Source organism: Paralichthys olivaceus, chromosome 13 (assembly GCF_024713975.1).
Source record: "Paralichthys olivaceus isolate ysfri-2021 chromosome 13, ASM2471397v2, whole genome shotgun sequence".
Taxonomy (NCBI): Eukaryota; Metazoa; Chordata; class Actinopteri; order Pleuronectiformes; family Paralichthyidae; genus Paralichthys; species Paralichthys olivaceus.
In genome coordinates this window covers 14,169,443-14,188,260 of record NC_091105.1, presented here as the reverse complement: position 1 = coordinate 14,188,260, position 18,818 = coordinate 14,169,443, and the positions used below count along the sequence as shown (strand labels likewise).

The following is an 18,818-nucleotide window of genomic DNA, read 5'->3' as shown; positions in this document are numbered from 1 at the left end:
AAGCACAAATTACAGGCACAATATTGACAACAAAACCTTGAGTGGTCAGATAAACATCACTGGTGTTTTGATGGCAAGGAGAGGGCTCAAAATGGATGTTAACATCTTTTTTTACACCAGGTGGAACCCAAAGTCCAGAACTTAGGCTTTAATGCAGCAACTCGCCAGCTCCTGGTCCCATTTGTGTCCAAGAGGAAAGACTTTAAACCTCTATGATACTAGAGATCTGCATTTTGTACTGAATTCTGCCACGTTAATTTTAAACACACATGAAGCTCATAAGAATGCTGGAAGCTTTTGTTTCTATCAATATTCTCTACGTGAGCGTGTTTATAAGGGGTGTGCTCTCTCTCACCTTGACCCAGCTGTTGGGTGCTGCACGTGATGAGTACAACACATGCTTGAATTTGTAGGTGACTCGGTTTTAGGGTGAAAGTTCAGTCTGCCCTCGTAACTCTAGCAGAACCCTACCCTGAGAGGTTTCTTGTAAAAATTAGAAATCCAGTTGCAATTACTAGTGAGAAATGAGAGACTGAAACTTGACAAAAGTTAAATTAAGTTGTATAAAACAACTGAAGGATGGCTGAAAGTTAAAATCCTGAAAAAATCCATCCCACGGCGTGTTGTCTCAGTTCCAGAGCTGCTGATGTATGTTTGTGCAGCACTGTGACCCTTGTAGTGGTGATTGATGTGTCTCTGTGGAGGAGTCGATGAATCTTACCCTAGAGATCCATGAGGCAAAAAGAAAATTTTAATTACATCTCGCTACTCAACATTCCTAAAATTCTTCATTGAGTTATGCCATTGGGCGACGTGCTAGTAACGGGTATGTGCCTCACAACAACAGATTCATTTTAACAAGGATTCCAATGACTGCGTGGGCTGCCCTGAAATTTAGAGTAGATTTATACAATCAGTTAAATGCTCGAGGTGATGACATATTTAACAGTCTTCTCTGGCAACACATAGACATAGGTCTTATTAGATGGAGCCAGATTATACAGGGTTTCTGCAGGGCCTTCAAAAGTCTAAATAGGTCTAAAATGTAATAATCTGAATTACGAACTGAGTTACAAACATCTTGGTCATAATCTTAAATTCTATGAGAGTTTCTTGTATTTATTCATTATCGTCTTGAAAAGGTTTTAAAATGTCTTAATACCTGTAGAAACCCTGTTCCAGTAAATTTTACACATTTACTTTCAACACATTTCTGACTCTCCAAAAGGTGACCCCCACCATTTCATCTGGTAGCTTATGTGTATAATTTTATTTTTGCCAGCAGATAGTGTGTATTGGATCATCTGTGGTTAAACGCGGTAGAACGCTGCTGCTCTAAGTGATGAGCTGAAGTTCTTCAATGGGATGAAACTGACACGGCTGAAATATTTGGTCATTACTCCTGTTTTATAAATATTCATCCATACGTCTCCAGATAGAAAGTAGTAGTCGAAGAAGTGTCTGTGTATTCCTGGTCTGTCAGTGCCGTCTGATCAACCTCCCGTCTGTCTGTCTGCCATCCCTGTGTTTATCTTACTATCTTTAAACTGGGTATTCCCAGGGAAAACTCTCTAGACATGGAGTGACTGTGACAGGGCTGTGAATCTGGAGCAGATTGAAACTTTTTTAGGATATAATTTTCCTCTTGTGTAAGAACACTGTGTCCTTCCATGTGCGAGCATGTCCACAAACATGCCCTAAGTTGGTCTGACTCTGTCTGAAAGTGTTGCAGCTCCCTTTTGTCTCGTCTTGAGTTTCTTTGTGTTGTCTGCTTCTCTTTGTCCTTCCCCTTTTTTTCTTTCCTTGTCATCCCTCCCTGTCTTTCTTTGCTGTCTGTCTCCCTTCCTCCCCGTGTTTTTGTTTCTGTCTTGCTGTCGGAGGTGTGGTCCAGAGAAAGCTACTATGAGAGACTGTGGAAGGTAGAGGTTACTGTAATATTGTGCTGTAGACACTGGCTCTGTGTGAGAGCAGTTCGAATCATTAAGAAAAACAGATCCCTTGTTCATTTAAAGAGAAGAGGGGAAACTCTTCATCAGAAAACAACAAAAGAAACAAGGCAGCGGGTTCACCAAGGCCTTCTGATTTCAGCTACAAGTGTTCTTGTATCTCTAGATCTCTCCTCCTGAAATCCTAATTCTTTTGCATTCAATTGTTTTACATTACAAACGTCTTTTAGCAGGAGAAATCCCAATTATTATGCTGATTAGAAATGTGTTATACCCCATTTAGCCTGGTTAGCCACAGTATATTTTTAACATCCTAATGAGAAACAAATGTACTGAAAATCATGGTTTTTGGTGAACATCATAACACACTGATTACACCTCTGCATCACATCTAATCAGATTTCCCAGGAACTAGTTATCCAGGAATATGACATAGTTTGCACCGGTGATCCATAGATGTTGTTGTGTAACATAGGGACAGTTCATGCCAGTTCAACTAACAGCTTGCTGGACTTGCAGCCCAGTGGGTAGTCCCTTTTGATTGACAGCTAACCCACCCACACAAACAGCTCCTGGAGGTTTGTGTGTTGATTGTCTGAATGACCCGGTGTCCTGCCCTCTACCGTTCAGTCTGGAAAAACAATTAACAAGCATTTTAACTTCATTTTTGTTTTTCCTTCTCAACCTCTCCTCCTCTATTTTGCTTCAACCCTCTGTCTTTCTCTCTCTCTCTCTTCTTTTTTTCTTTCATTCTCTCCATCTCTTTCTGTAGCCGAGCAGACCAGGCTATCCCAGTCCTCGCTCAAGTGAAGGTTTTTACCCCAGCCCCCAGCATCCTGGACACTACCAGGTACGTTAACAAACTCCACAACTCATGCTACTGTTTCATATGGTGTATAATTACAAAACGTAGATTGTGATATCATTTAAAACAAAGTGTTCAGAGTTACAGTTGTGACTGAACGAGAACCGATAAAAGTCGTAACATTTGTCTCCCTGTGTCAGATGGCGGGGTACCCTGGCCCTCACACGCTTCCCTCTGTGCCCAGTGCCCTGTACCCACCACAGGCAGCAATGCTGGACACGCACCACGCGCACACGCACCCTCGCCACCACATCCACACACACTCGCACGCACACCTTTCCCAGCCGCACGGGCAGGACATGGCACTGTGGGGCTCTGCAATGGAGGTAGGAGACTAATCTTATACTCGTACTCACACATATTCACAAATACACTGGTATGTCATTATGACAGGATTGTCAACTAAAACATATACAAAGCTAGATTCTAATGCTAATAGCTAATATGTTACAGACTCATCTAGCTTGCGTACATTTCTATTCATATCAATGTTTACAACTGCCCCAGAAATACGAGTTTCAAAAAACCCTTTTTCATATTTTTGTTTTGAATTTTCAAGACTTCTGTAATCCGCAGGTCTGAGAAGTTAAATGTTATTATTTTTTAAATTATAGTAAATTCTTTGTTGAGTCTTTTTAGACATAATCTCTCATTTTGCAAGAGTTGCCTGGTAGCCTCAAGAGACTGTGAGAAAATACTGTGAAGGGAAAAAAAAACAGTAGCATCATGATTCCAGACCATAAAACCTATAATCCATATATGAAAATAGTACAGATTATGCAACCATTGTTTTTAGTTTGTATGTGTGTGTGTCGATTGCCTCCCATCAGCCTCTCATCAGTCTGGTGTATGTGTTTGTCTGTCTCCATGTCCTGTGTTTGTGACTGTGCATGTCTTTCTTCATTCGTGTGTCCCTCTGTTGGTGTGCATGACTGTTGCTATGCCTTGTTTTCTTTTGTTGCACGTTTGTTTGTGTTGTGTGATCGTGTGTAGGACAGGGCAGTAGACATGCAGCAGTGTGTAGGCCAGCAGTGCCTGTTAATGGAGGAACAGCTGATGATACAACAACAGCAGATGGAGGAGGATCAGAGGTGGCTGGAACAGGAGGAAATGCTGCTGGTAACACACACAACACACGGTGCAAAACACACACACATTTGCATCACACACAATTACACACAATACTAACAATGTGAGAGTACATTTGACTAAACTGGAAAGTTTCCTCCTCAAATAACCTTAAACATTACTAAACAATCCATTTTACTGTGGAGAAGAAGAATACAGAGAAACAGGTCTCCAGTCTCCTCTGTGTGTGATGCTGTTGTGCATGATACAGTGTGTTATCCTTACTTGTAATGCAAAGCTGTAAGATGCCATCTTTGCCTTGTCAGTTGTGTTGTTGAGATTTTTTTCAAGTTCCAAGATGCATGTTGTTGTGTTTTTGTTATTTTGTTGAAGGTTTTGCTGAAACTCATCACATTCTTATTAATTATCCTAATAAATAACAAATATCAACATTGAATCCACTTCAAATCAGGACTAAATCCTTTCATTAGTTTGATAAGTTATATTAGCTTAATTTGTATTAATCTGAAAGATGTTTTATTTGTGTTTTATATTTCCTAATAAAAGAATTATTCAGAATTACATTTGTTGCCACGCAAATGAACAACTAGAAATATTTTCATTCGCTAAAAGTTTTGAAGTCGTGTTTCGAACTGCCTTATTGCTCTTGAGCAAGATGTTCAATTCTTACCCCTTTTTAAGTGGCTCTATGGTGGTGATGCTCTTATTTTTCTGGGATGATTGAAAGTAAAAGTGAAAGTTCTTCTTGTAAAACTCACAATCACTTGTCGCTGCCTCATTGATAAAGTGTGAAAAATGTTAAATGTTTTGACGGAGGGAGCCTCGACATGATGAGCAGGGGAGAGAGGAAATGTTTCATGTAGGATGCATATTTCTGTAAACACTGATTGAAGGATGTCTGGGATTTTTGCTCAAGAATTTTATTGTGTACGTATGTGTGTGTGTGTGAGATAGAGAGTTTGTAGGCAGGTGTGGCCTATGTGAATTCCAGGCTAATTCTAGGCTTAGAGAATCTAACAGCCCAGTCAACAGTCTGTCTTTGACCCACAACCACTAACTGACAACAGACAAGATTACTGAAAAGCTTGGGAGGTGTGTGTGTGTGTGTGTGTGTGTGTGTGTGTGTTGTGTGTGTGTTGTGTGTGTGTTGTGTGTGTGTTGTGTGTGTGTGTTGCAGGCTGGCTGTTTTTATAATACTGTCACTTCAGGGAGGGGCGAGTAAAAGAGGTGGGTGGGAAGAAAGGGTGGAGAAATGAAGGTTTTGGGAAAGAAGGGTAGACATGCTCGACTGACTTTTGGCAGCACGTTCCATCTCCTCCCTCCCTCTTCTCCTTTCCTTCCCTCTCTCTCTCTCTCTGTGCGTCAGAGTCAGATATAAGTGTGGTGGAGGCAGGAAGCCAGAGTTGAATTTGAATTCTTGTCTTGATGAAACCGCTGGGACAGACTAAAATTCAGACAGGGAAAACACTCAGTTACAGAGGCAGACGAAGCTACAGAAAAATATAATAGGGCTGGAAGACGAAAACAAAGACACAACAACACGTAAAAAAAAAAAAATTGGACACAAGCAGTTCATCAGGGAACTTTGATGAACTCAGTGGCAATGCTGGTCTTCAAGTCCTGTCTTGGAAAACTGGTAGGCGAGGATGGTTGTGTGTGAGAGCGTGATGGATTGATATGGGTGTTTGTATGTACGCTAGTTGTAAATGTAGACGTGTGTATGTGGTTTTATTTTTAGGGGTTACATTTCAGGTGAAAGTCCTGGAGGTTTTTATCCTGCAGCTTTGTACAGTGTGTTCCTGTTTGGAGGTTTCATGCAGGGAACGAGTGTTTGGATGATTTATTTTATCCATGTGAGCTTCACTGTTGTGCTTCATTTCCTCATCTACTTAATCATTGTTAAGATTAAACTTTGATTTGGAGAGCGGGAGTCTGCCCACCTTCTTCAAACTGTCACTCATTTACTGACGTCATGGTTACTTATTTTCATATGTTCCTAAAATGGCTGCACGTGGCTGTCATTCGATGAAGATCTTTAATAAGTCCTTAAATCGACCAGATTATTGATAGAGTTTTCACCATGTAATGCATCATTCTGACAACAGCATGGGACATGAACTCACAGCATGCCTTAAAAGGGTATATGTCTCAACGGGGAACCCAGGAATCAAAATCCATCGCAGCTTGTAGTCATTTACAGAAAAGCAATGTGATTTTCTGCTCAGTGGAAACAACAATGGAAGTAATTTTGAATAACCTGATCTGTCTCTAATTGTTTGATCGACTGCTGCCCTGAGTCACTGAACTTAAATACTGTTGATATGCAGAGGCGTTTAATTGACTCTTTCTTATTTGTGTGTGTTTAGAAACCAGACGCCAGAACCTCTCGGGGGAGTCTGGACAGAGATGATGGTGGACTCCAACCTCCAGTGAGTTGTTGTTTCTGTATCTATCATTGTTAGTTGTTGTTATTCATGCACGCAAAAGGATGAGATATCTGAGATTTGACCATGACTAAATATGCCGTGAAGGGTGGTGGTGTTTTTTCCTGGATGAACTTTGTTTCACCCTCAAACTCTTATCTTCACTGTCAAAATCCTGCCCTCCATCACATGTTCTCCTGCTTCACATGCGCATCTCAAAAATAGAAATTGTTTTTCTGAGCTGCTTGTTTTTAAAGCGAGGAGGATGTCCGATAAAGACAAATGCAGGCGGAAGTTCACGTTCTGCTCAGATGCTGCGATTGGCCGAAGCATGTGTTTGTTTTGATTAGAGCTGAAGGGATTGATCCAGGGACAGGAAGTGACCTGCGAGGGGGGGTGGGGTCATCAGTGAGGGGGTCAACAGATTCCCATAACAAGCGTGACTCTCTCCATCTGACATCAGATGGGAGGCTGCAGTTTACTGTGCTCCCACTAATTGCACAGGTTACAGTGTGAAAATCGTCATTTGAGGAGGAAATGGTGAATTTGGACTCTTTGGTCTTTTTGAACATTGTAACCATGTTTGCAGCTTTAAATGGTAAATTGACTGTATTTATACTCAACTGTACAAACCACTATAAGAGCTTGGGATCAAACCACTATATGCTGCCCTTCACACACTGTGCAGTTTGCACAGGGATCAGAAGAGCTTGGGATCAAACCACCAACCTTCTGGTCTCACCAGAGTTTTAGGGAGTTGGGAGAGGCCCTGCAACACACACAAATGATTAATTGTTGAACCAAGTAGCAGATTAATCGTTAATGAAAATAATCATTAGCTGCAGCAGTAGTCCCATGAATGAGAACAAACATGCTTCAGTCCCAGTGTTTGTGAAAGAGGGTGTATGTGTGTGAGACCACTTCAGAGAGCTCACCACATCAGTCTTAAATTAGAGATGACACAAATGATTTAAACTATGTCAGATGCACATTTTCATTAAAAATCGTACTGATGGTGAGATGCTGATGTAAATGCCTTTTACATCTCATGGTTCTATTCAAAGAGTTCAAATAGGAGTCCATTCTGTGATTCATCTTCGTCCTCACATGAAATGATGATGTTTATCTGAGCTTGTGCATAGCGTTAAATTCAGAAGAGCTGATCTCTGAGTTGCATGTCCGTTGCGTCCCTGATGCCTGCAGAGTTTGTCACAGCGGTCTGAAGTTACCATAGGCAAGACAGATATTTCTGTCTCTGTAATTCATCTCGCTGCAAGTCCTCCTCCTCCCCCTCCTCCTCCTCCCATTGAATGGCTGTGGTTTGTGGTGGGAAAACCTCCTTCGTTTGTATGTGAATGTGAGTCTTTGTGTGTCTTTGTGTGGGTGTGTGTGGGTAAAATGCTGTAGTAGAGTATTTCGGGGTGTTGGTGGTTGTCAGACCATCACTCTCTGAAGGCTTTCGAGGCTCTGTGCTGTTTTCTCACACAGAGGAAAACAACCAAGTGCCATTGTTTTATTTTCATAACCATCAAATGATGAAGACTTGCTCTCTGTGTTTTTTGTTTTTTTTAAAAGATCTGCACTCACAAAGGAAACACATATTTCTGTCATCCCTGAATCGCCAGACAGAATATTTTTGTTAGTAACACGGTGCTCGACCACACACCACTAAAAAAAACAGAAACAGCTCCTTGACTGGTTTTACAAGAACAAATTGAGACCCGCTGTCGTGTAATATGAAATGAATTTGGATTCCCTGAATTTTTCAGAAGCAGCTGGTGGTTTTTGCTTGTGAGGTTCTAATTTCCTGTCGAGCTTTTGACTGTGCAATTTCTAACCCAATATTTTGTTGTTTATGTTTGTTTGTGCAGACGGGAAACCAGCACATATACCAGCCCGTTGGCAAACCAGGTAATAGACAGGCCGCTAGTGCTCTAAAATTACAGTCAAGTACTCTCTCTTCTTTTTCTGTCTTCTACTCTAAGTTCACACAGAAAGCATCACATGGCTGTGTTCAGCTCTTCTTCACTGTGTAAACAGATCTTTTATGTTCAGATAGTGTCAGTGTCTTGTCTGTGTCGGCAGAGTTCACAGTCTGTTGCCACAATCCGACACATCTGTCGGTAAACACGGCCGCGTGTTGGCTTAAAGTGAGGAAATAAACCTGTGTTTAAATGGACATGTCAAGCTTGATATTCTGTGAGAATACACCACAGCCCTGCAAGCAGCTGAGTGCAGAAGACATAGAACAACATTCAGCTGAAAATAGTTCTACAGTGTGGAGAGCTTGCAAGACAGTTTTCTTTTCTTAGTATGAAGACTTGCATTTTTTCCCTGTACTTTAAGTATTTTTCTATTTGACTGGGACAACACCGCAGAAAAACACTTGATATAACTGCTCTGCACAGGATAATTCTGTCCCTGGTTTAGAGTTCCCATTCTTAAAATGTCACAATACATTTTCATAATAAAGGTACCATTAAGGGCCCATTCAAATGTGAGGATCTTCCTCTTTTTGCACTTAAATCATGTTAAATTTAATAAAACTGATGGACCAACAGAACAAGACATTGGAAGCATCAGAAAAACAAATTGATTATGAAAATGATCATTATTCGTAGCACCATGATGTGAACTAACTTAAATGGGATCAATGTACAATCTGTCCAGAACATCTTTAACATGTGTGAGGCTTTAAAGCTGTGAGGAAGTATAATTCTCACTTTTATATCATGTTTCGTGCAGAGCATGCAGCTCCTCCAAAGAAACCCCCTCGACCTGGAGCCCAAAGTCAAGTGGGTAGTCTGGCCTGTCTAAATACTGGAGACAGTTACAACGACGGAGTTAAGGTACGCACACACACGCACACACACTCACACTCTCACATTGTGACAAACAGAGGTGGAAACCCACAGAAAACTCAAACATATGACTTTTTAAGAAGAATATACTTGCATGCAAATATGCATGGACATTTTGATAAAAACACCCTTTCATAGAATAGAATATATACAAATATACAGAGTGCATGTTCTTAATGCTTTGAGCGTTAATATTTTCCTGTTATCTTCTTCTCCCGTGGCTGCTCCCCTTCCTCTCCCTCCTCTTCCTCCTCCTGCACTCTGCCTTAATGTTGAACCTAGCCCTGGCGGGTAAGCAGCGCACTGTCTGTGTGTGTTTACTGTGCGTCTTGTCTCCTGGTCGATCACACATTGACTCATTTGCTCCTTTTCTTCCGTCAGTGCAACAATCAAATTTCTGTTGAACAGACAAAATAAATGTGTCATCCCTATAGTCATCGTGTAGACAGCTTTTATCGTTTCTGTTTTCTTTTCCTCTTAAAAGTAACATCTGAAACTAAGTGGTTTTGTTTTGTTACACTAGCTGTCTTTAATCCCCTGTCACACTGCAAATCCAACAAAATTAATTTACTTTACTCTCAATAGAAGGGATTTTGATCTAATCAAGCACTAATAATACAGTTTTCTAGGCTCAGGACAAAAATGTTATTTATCTTTGCTTCATTAACATTATCTGCGGTTCCTTTATGTTTATAATGGAGAGTGTCATTTGTTGTTCACCTTGTAAAAACCCATTTAAGAGAATTTCCATGCCGCGCACTCCAGTAGAAATACTGCAGCAGAAAATACTTAAATATAGTATGTTAATTTACATGAATATGTGAAGCAGGAGTACCACACCATAATGTGAGCATGGATCAGGGCTGTAGTGGTTTTTTAATTTACCATTTGAATTGGGTTGATGGTGATTAAGAAGAAAAAAGAAGTAAAGATGATGAGGAGTGAAATAGTGCTGAAGAACAGAGCATTCGATTCAGGAATATAACAGTTCACGACTTGAATAGGACACAGTTAATCAATGTTTTAATCTGATTCAAGTGTGACCCCTCCTCATTAGTTTTTGATTAAATGGTCATGATTAATATACAGTATCTGATTGTACCAGTGTGACACCACCATCTAGTGGTTGAAATAGAGAATAGCTTTTGATAACATCTGTGTCTACACTCATGTCAAGGCTCGTCCTAGATCCAAATAACCTACTGACACATTCATTCATTTATTCATTCATTCATTCATTCATCAATTTGATTAATTATTCATGAATCCACTGATTTACCTCTGTGATGTAGTTTAAAAGGTGACAGTGCTCCAGCTGTGGCTTCCTTTCCTCCACCTATTTGAAAAGCAGTGTTGTTAGTGAGTTAGCTCGATGCATGATTCATGTTCATGTTCTCTATAATCAAGCAGGATTCGTGCCGACAACTTTGAATAATAAATCTTAGGATGATTTTCTTCTGTATTGTCTCAACTGTTTGTTTTGTGTTTAGTTGCTTGATTCTCAGCGTCAGTCTCCAGACATTGTTCTTCATTCAGTAAACGTGGCACTGACTGTTTTTCTTTTTTCTCACCGTTTAGCTGCAGCCCCACGAGATAAGCCCGCCCCCCACCGCCAACCTGGACCGGTCCAACGACAAGGTGTACGAGAACGTGACGGGACTGGTCAAAGCCGTGATCGAGATGTCAAGCAAGATTCAGCCAGCTCCTCCAGAGGAATATGTTCCTATGGTCAAGGTAACAGATGCAGTCGGAGTGTTTCCCCCTCAGCAGCTCACATTGAATCACAGATTAGTCTGAGCTGCGAACCTGAAATTATTATAAAGATTGAGGCTCTCGACCCCACAGGCACAATGTTTTAATTCAAGGACACGTTTCCACAATCAGACGATATTTGATGCTCCTGCTTCTAGATGTATAATTTGTGAATCATTTGTTAACCAGATTCTGACGGAGGAACGGAAGCATACTTAAAGAAAATCCATTCTTCTAGAATTAGGTGTTAACCAATTTGGTGAAAATGTATTGGATTTTATGTCTCCATAGAGGTTTCCATATGTTTTAATTAGATTAAATGTATTTATGTGACATCTGACATTTTTTAACTGAATCTTTAAAAAACTCCATATGATTTAATAATCTCACATCTTATTGGTTTTGTGTATAATTTTGCTCTGATCACAAAAACAATGTGTGTTTCTGTGCGTTCCAGGATGTGGGACTGGCATTGAGGACGTTATTGGCCACAGTGGACGAGACATTACCACAGCTTCCAGCCAGTACACACAGAGAGGTATAAAAACATGCACTTGCACAGTGATGCATGCATGTTCTCTGTCTTGCAGCAGTAGGTGTTGGGAAAGACTCTGTGTCTTATTTGTGCTGGTTTTCTTGAACAGATCGAGATGGCTCAAAAACTGTTGAACTCTGACTTGGCGGAGCTGATTGGGAAGATGAAGTTAGCCCAACAATATGTGATGACCAGGTAGGATCACACACCAGCAACTTCACTGCACTCAAAGAATAGTTCTTAGTGTCTGACACAATATCATGCAGCTTCAATGCAATGACAACTACCTTATTTAATTTTTTGTCAAATTATTGGATAAAGGCAAGTGTAAGAGATATTTGATCAATTATAGGAGTCAAAGTAATAACATTAATCAAATAGGTTAGATAAGATCTAACTTTATTGATCCACAAACTGGGGAAATTGAATTGTTACAGCAGAAGGCAGGTCAGAATGAGGTAGACTAGAGAATAAAAATAAAAAAGGCAGAGTTTGTACCTAATATGCACATTTCCATGTAGAAGTGGTCTGTATAGAAATGTTATTGAGTAAAGTGCATTGGCACCGGATGATTGAACGAGCAATTCAAAAAAGTGATATATGTGATGAGGAAGAGACAATAATGTGCAAACAATAGAAATAGAGCAAGTCACATAAGTAGAGGGACATGAGAAAAACCAGTGCATTCATTTATTTATCATGCCGGACGGTGTTGTAGAGTCTGACAGTGGGAATGAAGGACCTGCAGAGGCGTTCCTGCACTGTGGGTGCAGCAGTCTGCTGCTGTAAGAGCTGCTCAGGCCCCACTGTGTCATGTAGGGGTGAGAGGTGTCGTCCATGATGGAATTCAAACATCCTCCTCTCACCCACTTCCTCAGTGGAATCCAGAGGGCAGTCCAGAGCTGGCTCTCCTCACCAGTTTATTTCAGTGAATCCACACCCGCAGCAGACAATGGCGTAGAACACTGCAGAAGCCACCACAGTGTCTCGGAATAATTATTCATAACATTAGTTTTGTTTAGATGTGTTTCGAAGAAAGGGTCTACTCCCTTCAATGCTGTTTTATTTTCATTTTGTTGTTTTTTTTGTTTGGGTCTTCATAAGAAAAAAACTTTGCTGCAGTGAGTTTTTTCATGCTTCGTCTATGATAAATCTGTACACATAGCATCCTTTTGTAATCACTACCTGTCTGCCCACTAGTAAAGATCTGTTGTATTATTCATGTATTTGTTTGTGTCTGTGCTCCATCCTAGTCTCCAGCAGGACTACAAGAAACAGATGTTGACGGCGGCACACGCTCTCGCAGTCGACGCCAAGAACCTGCTGGATGTTATTGACCAATCCCGGCTCAAGATGATGGCCCAGTCGCGCCCACACTAGCCTGGACAACAGGGTTACGGTTCCTGTCGGCGGTGGAGAATAAAAGACTCCAGAGTCGTGACTCCTGATATGTGAGAAACAGTGGCTCTGTTCATTACATGTTGTATCCTGCTTAAACCGAGGTCGTCCGTTCATCTGGGATTAAACTATCCACCACTGTGACTTTCTTATTACAAGAACAGAGCAAAATAAACTCTTCCTGAATCAGGGACTTAACAGCTTCGCTCTCTTTGGACATATATTTAAAATGAGCCTGATTCCTGAGGTGGCAGAAGCTCCATCGTGGGCGACTGGATCTGGATTTGTTGACATCAGATAGATTAGTCTTTGTGGAATCCAACTATAATCAAAGCCATCAGAGCCTGATGGGACTGCCTCTGGTCTGCAGTGTGTCTGCATGAAACTTCACGGTGGGAATAGACTTCAGACATCAGCCAGCCGCCATGATGACGTCACGTGTTCTGACCCGGTGGATGTGAACCTCCAGCTCAGTTGAAAATACCTCCACATCTTCATGGATGCTCATCAACTTTCTGTTCAGCTCTGGTTGTGCACGGTGCTTTTTGATGGACGCTCCAACAAGAAAACTCACAGTAAAGAGACAGTCTCGGTTTGGTCAGGAGCTACAGCCTCACACCCTTCGGTCGCTCCTCCCATTTTTCTCCTCCACTCCTGTCTTCCCTCCGTCTCACCAGCTTTTATTTATAGACTCAGAAATTGCTGAGGAGGAGACAGAGGGAGAGGCAGGAAGAGTTGGTTAAAACTTGAGGACAGTGCAGCGCCAGTCTCCCTGAAGAAAGAAGCCACATATCTTCCTCTTTCCCTCTATTTCACTCATGTTTCATCCTCACTGCTCCTCTCCCTCCTGCAGTCTTCCTCAGCTCCTATCTGAGCAGATTTTTAAGACTCCAACTGTGAAGAATCAAACTCCCTACTCGCACTCAGTTTGGTCTGTTCTTTTTATCGGCTCCATGACTTTGTGTTGTTTTCAGCGGTCACAGTCTTTTTCCTCGACACTGAAAACGGTTTATGACTTGGAATACAAGCAGATATTCAATCCCAGCATGGAAAGAAAAAAACAATATGGATTTTGAGGAGTCAGTCTGAGTGACTGGATACTTCCTCTTCATCTGAGCGATTGATCAGTCTGAAACGTCGTGTTTCAGACTGATCAATGAGCTGAACATCAGCGATCTCTGTGAGGACAGCGTCTTGGTTCTTCTCCTCACCCTCAGTCCCGATATCGTTCAGATGTTTTTCATCTTCGGCTGGTGTCACACCTTTAACAGCCCCATGTCCACCAGTGTCGCAAAATGAATTTCCCTCAAGCAAACCTCACAACTGGAACCTTTGTGCTTCGAGTCCCGGTTTCTTTCAGGTGTAACACTTTAATAATGTCCCTCCCGAACAACAGTCCCCAGGGAAATAAACACACATGAAATGTGGAGCCACATGAGTGGACACAAAACACTGAACTGAAAATACAGCAGATTCCACGTCACTTTGTTAATACTAACCCCACATGGAATATGACATTCTGCTATATGAAATATACTGGTGACTGTACTAGTGTAGCATGGTATACTGGTATGGAGAAGAGCATATTTGCACAGCAAACAGCAAAGTTTTTTGCCCTTCTTTTCACCCAGATTTGATTCAGTGTTTAGCCAGCAATGAAAGTATCAAATGTGTGGGTGTTACAGGGTTAAAATGAAAAAAAAAAGAAAAAACACAATCTATTTTATGTTGTTGCGTAAATCTGCTCATGTTGGTATATTGTAAACTATACTGGCGTGTATCACTGGTGAATTGTACAGAACTCGTACTAGTAAACACTGGTTTTTATTTTGTCTGCTGGGCTAAATCAGCCATCTTGTCAAATAGGAGGAAAAAACAATGAAATAAAATAATGATGAAATGGAAATCAGTTTGTCCACATTCTTATTCTAGATAGATTTCTAATTTTTTAATCCTTCCAGATTCTTTATTTCTGGAAACTACAGTTGGTTAATCTGGTGTGTGAAGGCAGGCTCCATGTTGTAGTCCATTTTATTCTTAATTTAAATTGAAAGGAGGGAAAACAAACCCTGAACATAAGATAACATTTCATTCAAGTACTAGTATAATATTAAGATAATAATTCAGCCCACATTTAGACTTTATGAGTCTGCGTGAGCACAGGACTGCGTCCTCTGGTGAAGTTTTATAAGAGAGAGCCTGATACCTGTATTCTCTTGAATGACCAACAGAGGGCATCTATTGGCTGCAAAAAGTTTCTGATCTTCATCTCTAGTTACAAGTCTTCATCAATGCAGCAAGATGTTCATTTAGTTAGTTATGGTCCCATTTGGAAGTAAATAGATGATAACACATTGTGCACTGAGGCATGGATACCGTGTGAAAGACAGCTAGTACCATCCAGCAGGTTGCAGGTGTAGGTGGGCGTACAGTGAACCTGAGTTAGTCTCAAAGTTACTAAACTGAATATGTACCATGGATCTTTTCGTTTTTAAATAATATAATATAACATCATATTACAGCCTGTGTAGATACATTATATATATGCAGAGTAACTTCATCCTCAGCTTCTATACAGTTGGTGCGTCACAGTGACAACAGTCGTATTACAACCACAGTCAGAAGCAGAAGTGTCGTGTGCACGTGGACGGACTCGGCTCCGCTAAAGTTACACAAATTGAAGCTGTTGCAGCAGTTGACGGAGTTTCCGTTTCCGTTTTCATCGACTGAGGAAGACGAGGCAGCTCCTGTGCAGGTGGCCGCACTGGCACACTGCTTCACTATGGCTATGGATGTACCTGAACAACACACACACACACACACACACACACACAGAAAAAAGGACGTTGAAGGGAGCTCTTTTTGACTGAAACCCTGTTAATCTGACTGGCTGCACAGTATTAGTTGATGCTGAAAGGCTGCATGTTCTCTGCTTCTTTGTGTTTCTGAGCCACAGTTACCTAAAGTGTCGATGGACGTCATGCACGTGTCCAGCGGTGTCTGACATTCCTGAGTGTTCTGGTTGCATTGTTCGTTGGTGGTAGAAGCAGCGCACACGTAGCATTCCAGTGCCAAAGCTGCAGGTGGGACAACAAAAAAACATGGATACAGATAAAACGAAAGATAAGATGAAGTCCACAAGACGAATAAACACATAAACCCTGCTGATAAAGGCCCAATTGAAAACAAGGGGTCATGTTAAAAAGCCTAAAGCTGGAAAAACTATTGTGACTGTGTTGGAAAGTTTCAGGAGGTGGTATCAACAATCTCTACGGACATGAAACAATTGAGTTATCTGCAATAGTCAGTGCTAATCTTGTCTGTCTTTAAATCAGGAATCTAGATGCTTCTGAGAATGACGCACAGCTAAAGCAGAAAGAATTGCTCCTGTTCTGGGAAGAATTCAGAGTCAGATTAAGGCTCCTGATCGTCTGCTGCTGCATTAACCGAAGCTAAGTTTGTTATGGATTTCAATGCGGCTGCAGAGGAAGTTTAAAAAAAAAAAGGGAGAGACCTTTGTGCCATGCCATAAATTTACATAGACAGAAATACAGCTACTCCCAAAGACAGCACTGTCAAAACTTGTCAGGCTCGCTTCTCTAATTATAAGAACAGCTGAAGAGGAGGTTGAACGCTGCTCCTCCCATTCACTGTTGATTGTTCTTCTGTCGCGTGTCATCAGGCAGATTCATCACTCTGCTTTCTCACGGTCATGAACAAAAACTGGAAAAGTCGTTCAGGTCGGTTTGAAAGTGTTTGAAGTGAATTTTGTTTGTCTGTGATGAATTCTTTCGAATGACCCATATAAACTTTTCAAAAACGATGGTGGAGTAAAGCTTTGCTGAAACATGCTCAATATTGGCAAAGGCTTGAAATTAAAAAAACTGAGAGATGACGAGTTGAACTACTTCAGATTCTCAACACGTTCAGTGCTACGCCTGACTGCGAATCTATTCTTGTTAGAGACACATCAAGACAACCAGGACATGTGATGTTATTGAATGAGTCACTGAACTCTGACTTTCAACAGACACAGCTTGATGCGCATGTTTGAATCCGGGACGGTGGAGCGATGCATGAGTGGTATATTGACTCAGTAGTAGCAGTGTTTTTGGTCTTGCCACTATACACACAATTCCGATAAGATGACTTTAACTCTTAGCGGACTGGAGTGAATAATCTGGTTCTAATACAATCAGTGGAAAGTAGAAAATCTTTTGCACCACACTGGAATTAATTCCACATTTACTCATTTATTCTGATGAGAATAATCCACAGAAAACTAAACAACAAACACTTTAAAACATATTCTTCATCTTTCTGAACCGTGTAGAAGTTACACATCTTCAAATTAATGCTATAGTTGCACAGTTCCAGTATTACAGCATTAACCTGCTGCAGAACCACTGAAGCAAACAATACAACACAATTAAAGTACACAATAAACTGACTAAACCAGTGATTCAAGTTCATTTAAGTTCAGGTAAAGACGGAGCAAAATATACACTGATGTATGCAGCCTCTCCTGTAGCAGCACAGCTATTATGAGTGTGACACAGGGGTTTTTCTTCTAGTCTAGGTGCTGTGGATAAAGTTTTATCTGTGAAGTTTCAGTCATGTATATATATATATGCAAGATAAATGTCCCTAAAAATAAATCTCGGGTTGTATCATTTAGAATCATTTAGTTTTAATTACAAAGGCCCTAAAGCTAAACTCATATCCACAACAAACCTTTTAAACGATGGAGGGAAGTATGGGTGATTTGAATCCCTCACTATTCACCAGACTTTATTTTGTAAGAAAGGTTAACACACTCATCTCTGCCTCTGAGCTAAACTCTTTAAATCCAGATGAGCACCTTCACCCTGCCGCTGTACGAAAGCCCCTGACCTTTGACCTGTAGCCAGTCTGAAGTGAACGTTTACATACCTGGAGGGAAGAGGAGGGAGAGGAGCACAAAGCTGAGGAGCATCTTCATCACAGGTGTTAATGTGTTCACCACCTGAACCTCCGCTATCTCCTGTCAAACCCGCTGTGCCCTGCACTGTGTGTGTGTGTGTCTGACTGAAGTGTTTGATTGCAGCTGTTCCACCCACAAGGTGGCATAAATGCGTGTGTGCGTGCGTGTGTGTGGAGAGGACATTCCTGGATAGTGCTCTGGTTTCACAGATACTTGTTGTCCTGTATTTATCTGTTGTCAGTTACAGTCACACTGCTGCTGTTTGAGTGAAAGTGGCTGCAAACTGAAACAGTGTGTGTCTGTACACATAAACATGTTTTATGTCACAGCTCAGCTCGACCTGTGCTGCAGGACGGCTGCGACAACCGCTGGCTTTATTGTCTTGAGTCAAGAGGTGAATCCAACCTTTATCTCACGTCTATAAATAATAGACGAAAGAAACATGAATTATTGAAGTGTGGACATTAAAATTTGACCCTGTAAGTCAAAATAATCTTCCAGCTAAGAAAAGAAAATCAAAATCTAAGCTTCTAGTCAGTGAAGGTGTATTTGCAGTGAAACAAAATCAACCATGAACATAGAACCTGATCCCAAATATTGTAAGTAAACATTATTCTTTCTCTGCAGGACTGACGGCAGTGACGTCATATCTGTCACATCACATATCTGTCCAGTGTCAACAGAGGAATGCAGCGTCACACACCCAGTACACACCTAACCTGCACAGACACTTTTATAGAGGCGGCCCCGTGAATTAACTTTCATTCCCACAGGCCAAACCAGACAGTCAAAGGGACACATCAGGGATATTGTATTTAATATATTTATACTGACAATAAAAACAAAACACACACAAACACACACAGTCACACCCTCAACATGTCCTCAACAGAAACTGGTCGGCTGAATGGGTGGTGTTGTCTCTTGATTCCACGTGTTGATAGACTCGAGTACATCAGTGCATTCTCAAAGTCGCTGATCAAATT

The 18,818-nt window shown here is 41.1% G+C and overlaps 2 protein-coding genes across 14 annotated transcripts in view; one reads left to right on the top strand and one right to left on the bottom strand.

The window, feature by feature from the left end:
* LOC109632156 (focal adhesion kinase 1-like) overlaps positions 1-14,775 on the top strand; it is a 61,425-nt gene extending 46,650 nt beyond the window's left edge. For 12 of the 13 annotated variants that reach the window (XM_069536676.1, XM_069536674.1, XM_069536681.1 and 9 more), the window contains 10 exons: positions 2,719-2,796; positions 2,952-3,137; positions 3,805-3,930; positions 6,267-6,329; positions 8,195-8,234; positions 9,069-9,172; positions 10,763-10,918; positions 11,394-11,474; positions 11,581-11,666; positions 12,725-14,775. In XM_069536676.1, coding sequence (XP_069392777.1) covers positions 2,719-2,796; positions 2,952-3,137; positions 3,805-3,930; positions 6,267-6,329; positions 8,195-8,234; positions 9,069-9,172; positions 10,763-10,918; positions 11,394-11,474; positions 11,581-11,666; positions 12,725-12,851 — 1,047 coding nt within the window. In that variant the 3' untranslated portion in view covers positions 12,852-14,775. The remainder of the gene's footprint in view (positions 1-2,718; positions 2,797-2,951; positions 3,138-3,804; positions 3,931-6,266; positions 6,330-8,194; positions 8,235-9,068; positions 9,173-10,762; positions 10,919-11,393; positions 11,475-11,580; positions 11,667-12,724) is intronic. The other variant, XM_069536677.1, reaches the window with a different exon arrangement.
* Positions 14,776-15,305: 530 nt separating this feature from the next.
* Positions 15,306-17,958, bottom strand: LOC109632132 (prostate stem cell antigen-like). The gene is made up of 3 exons (XM_020091256.2): positions 17,802-17,958; positions 15,830-15,946; positions 15,306-15,667 (listed from the first exon to the last, which is right to left on the bottom strand). Exons 1-3 carry the CDS (start codon positions 17,848-17,850, stop codon positions 15,456-15,458), a joined length of 378 nt encoding a protein of 125 aa, XP_019946815.1. The 5' UTR covers positions 17,851-17,958; the 3' UTR covers positions 15,306-15,455.
* Positions 17,959-18,818: the final 860 nt, after the last annotated feature.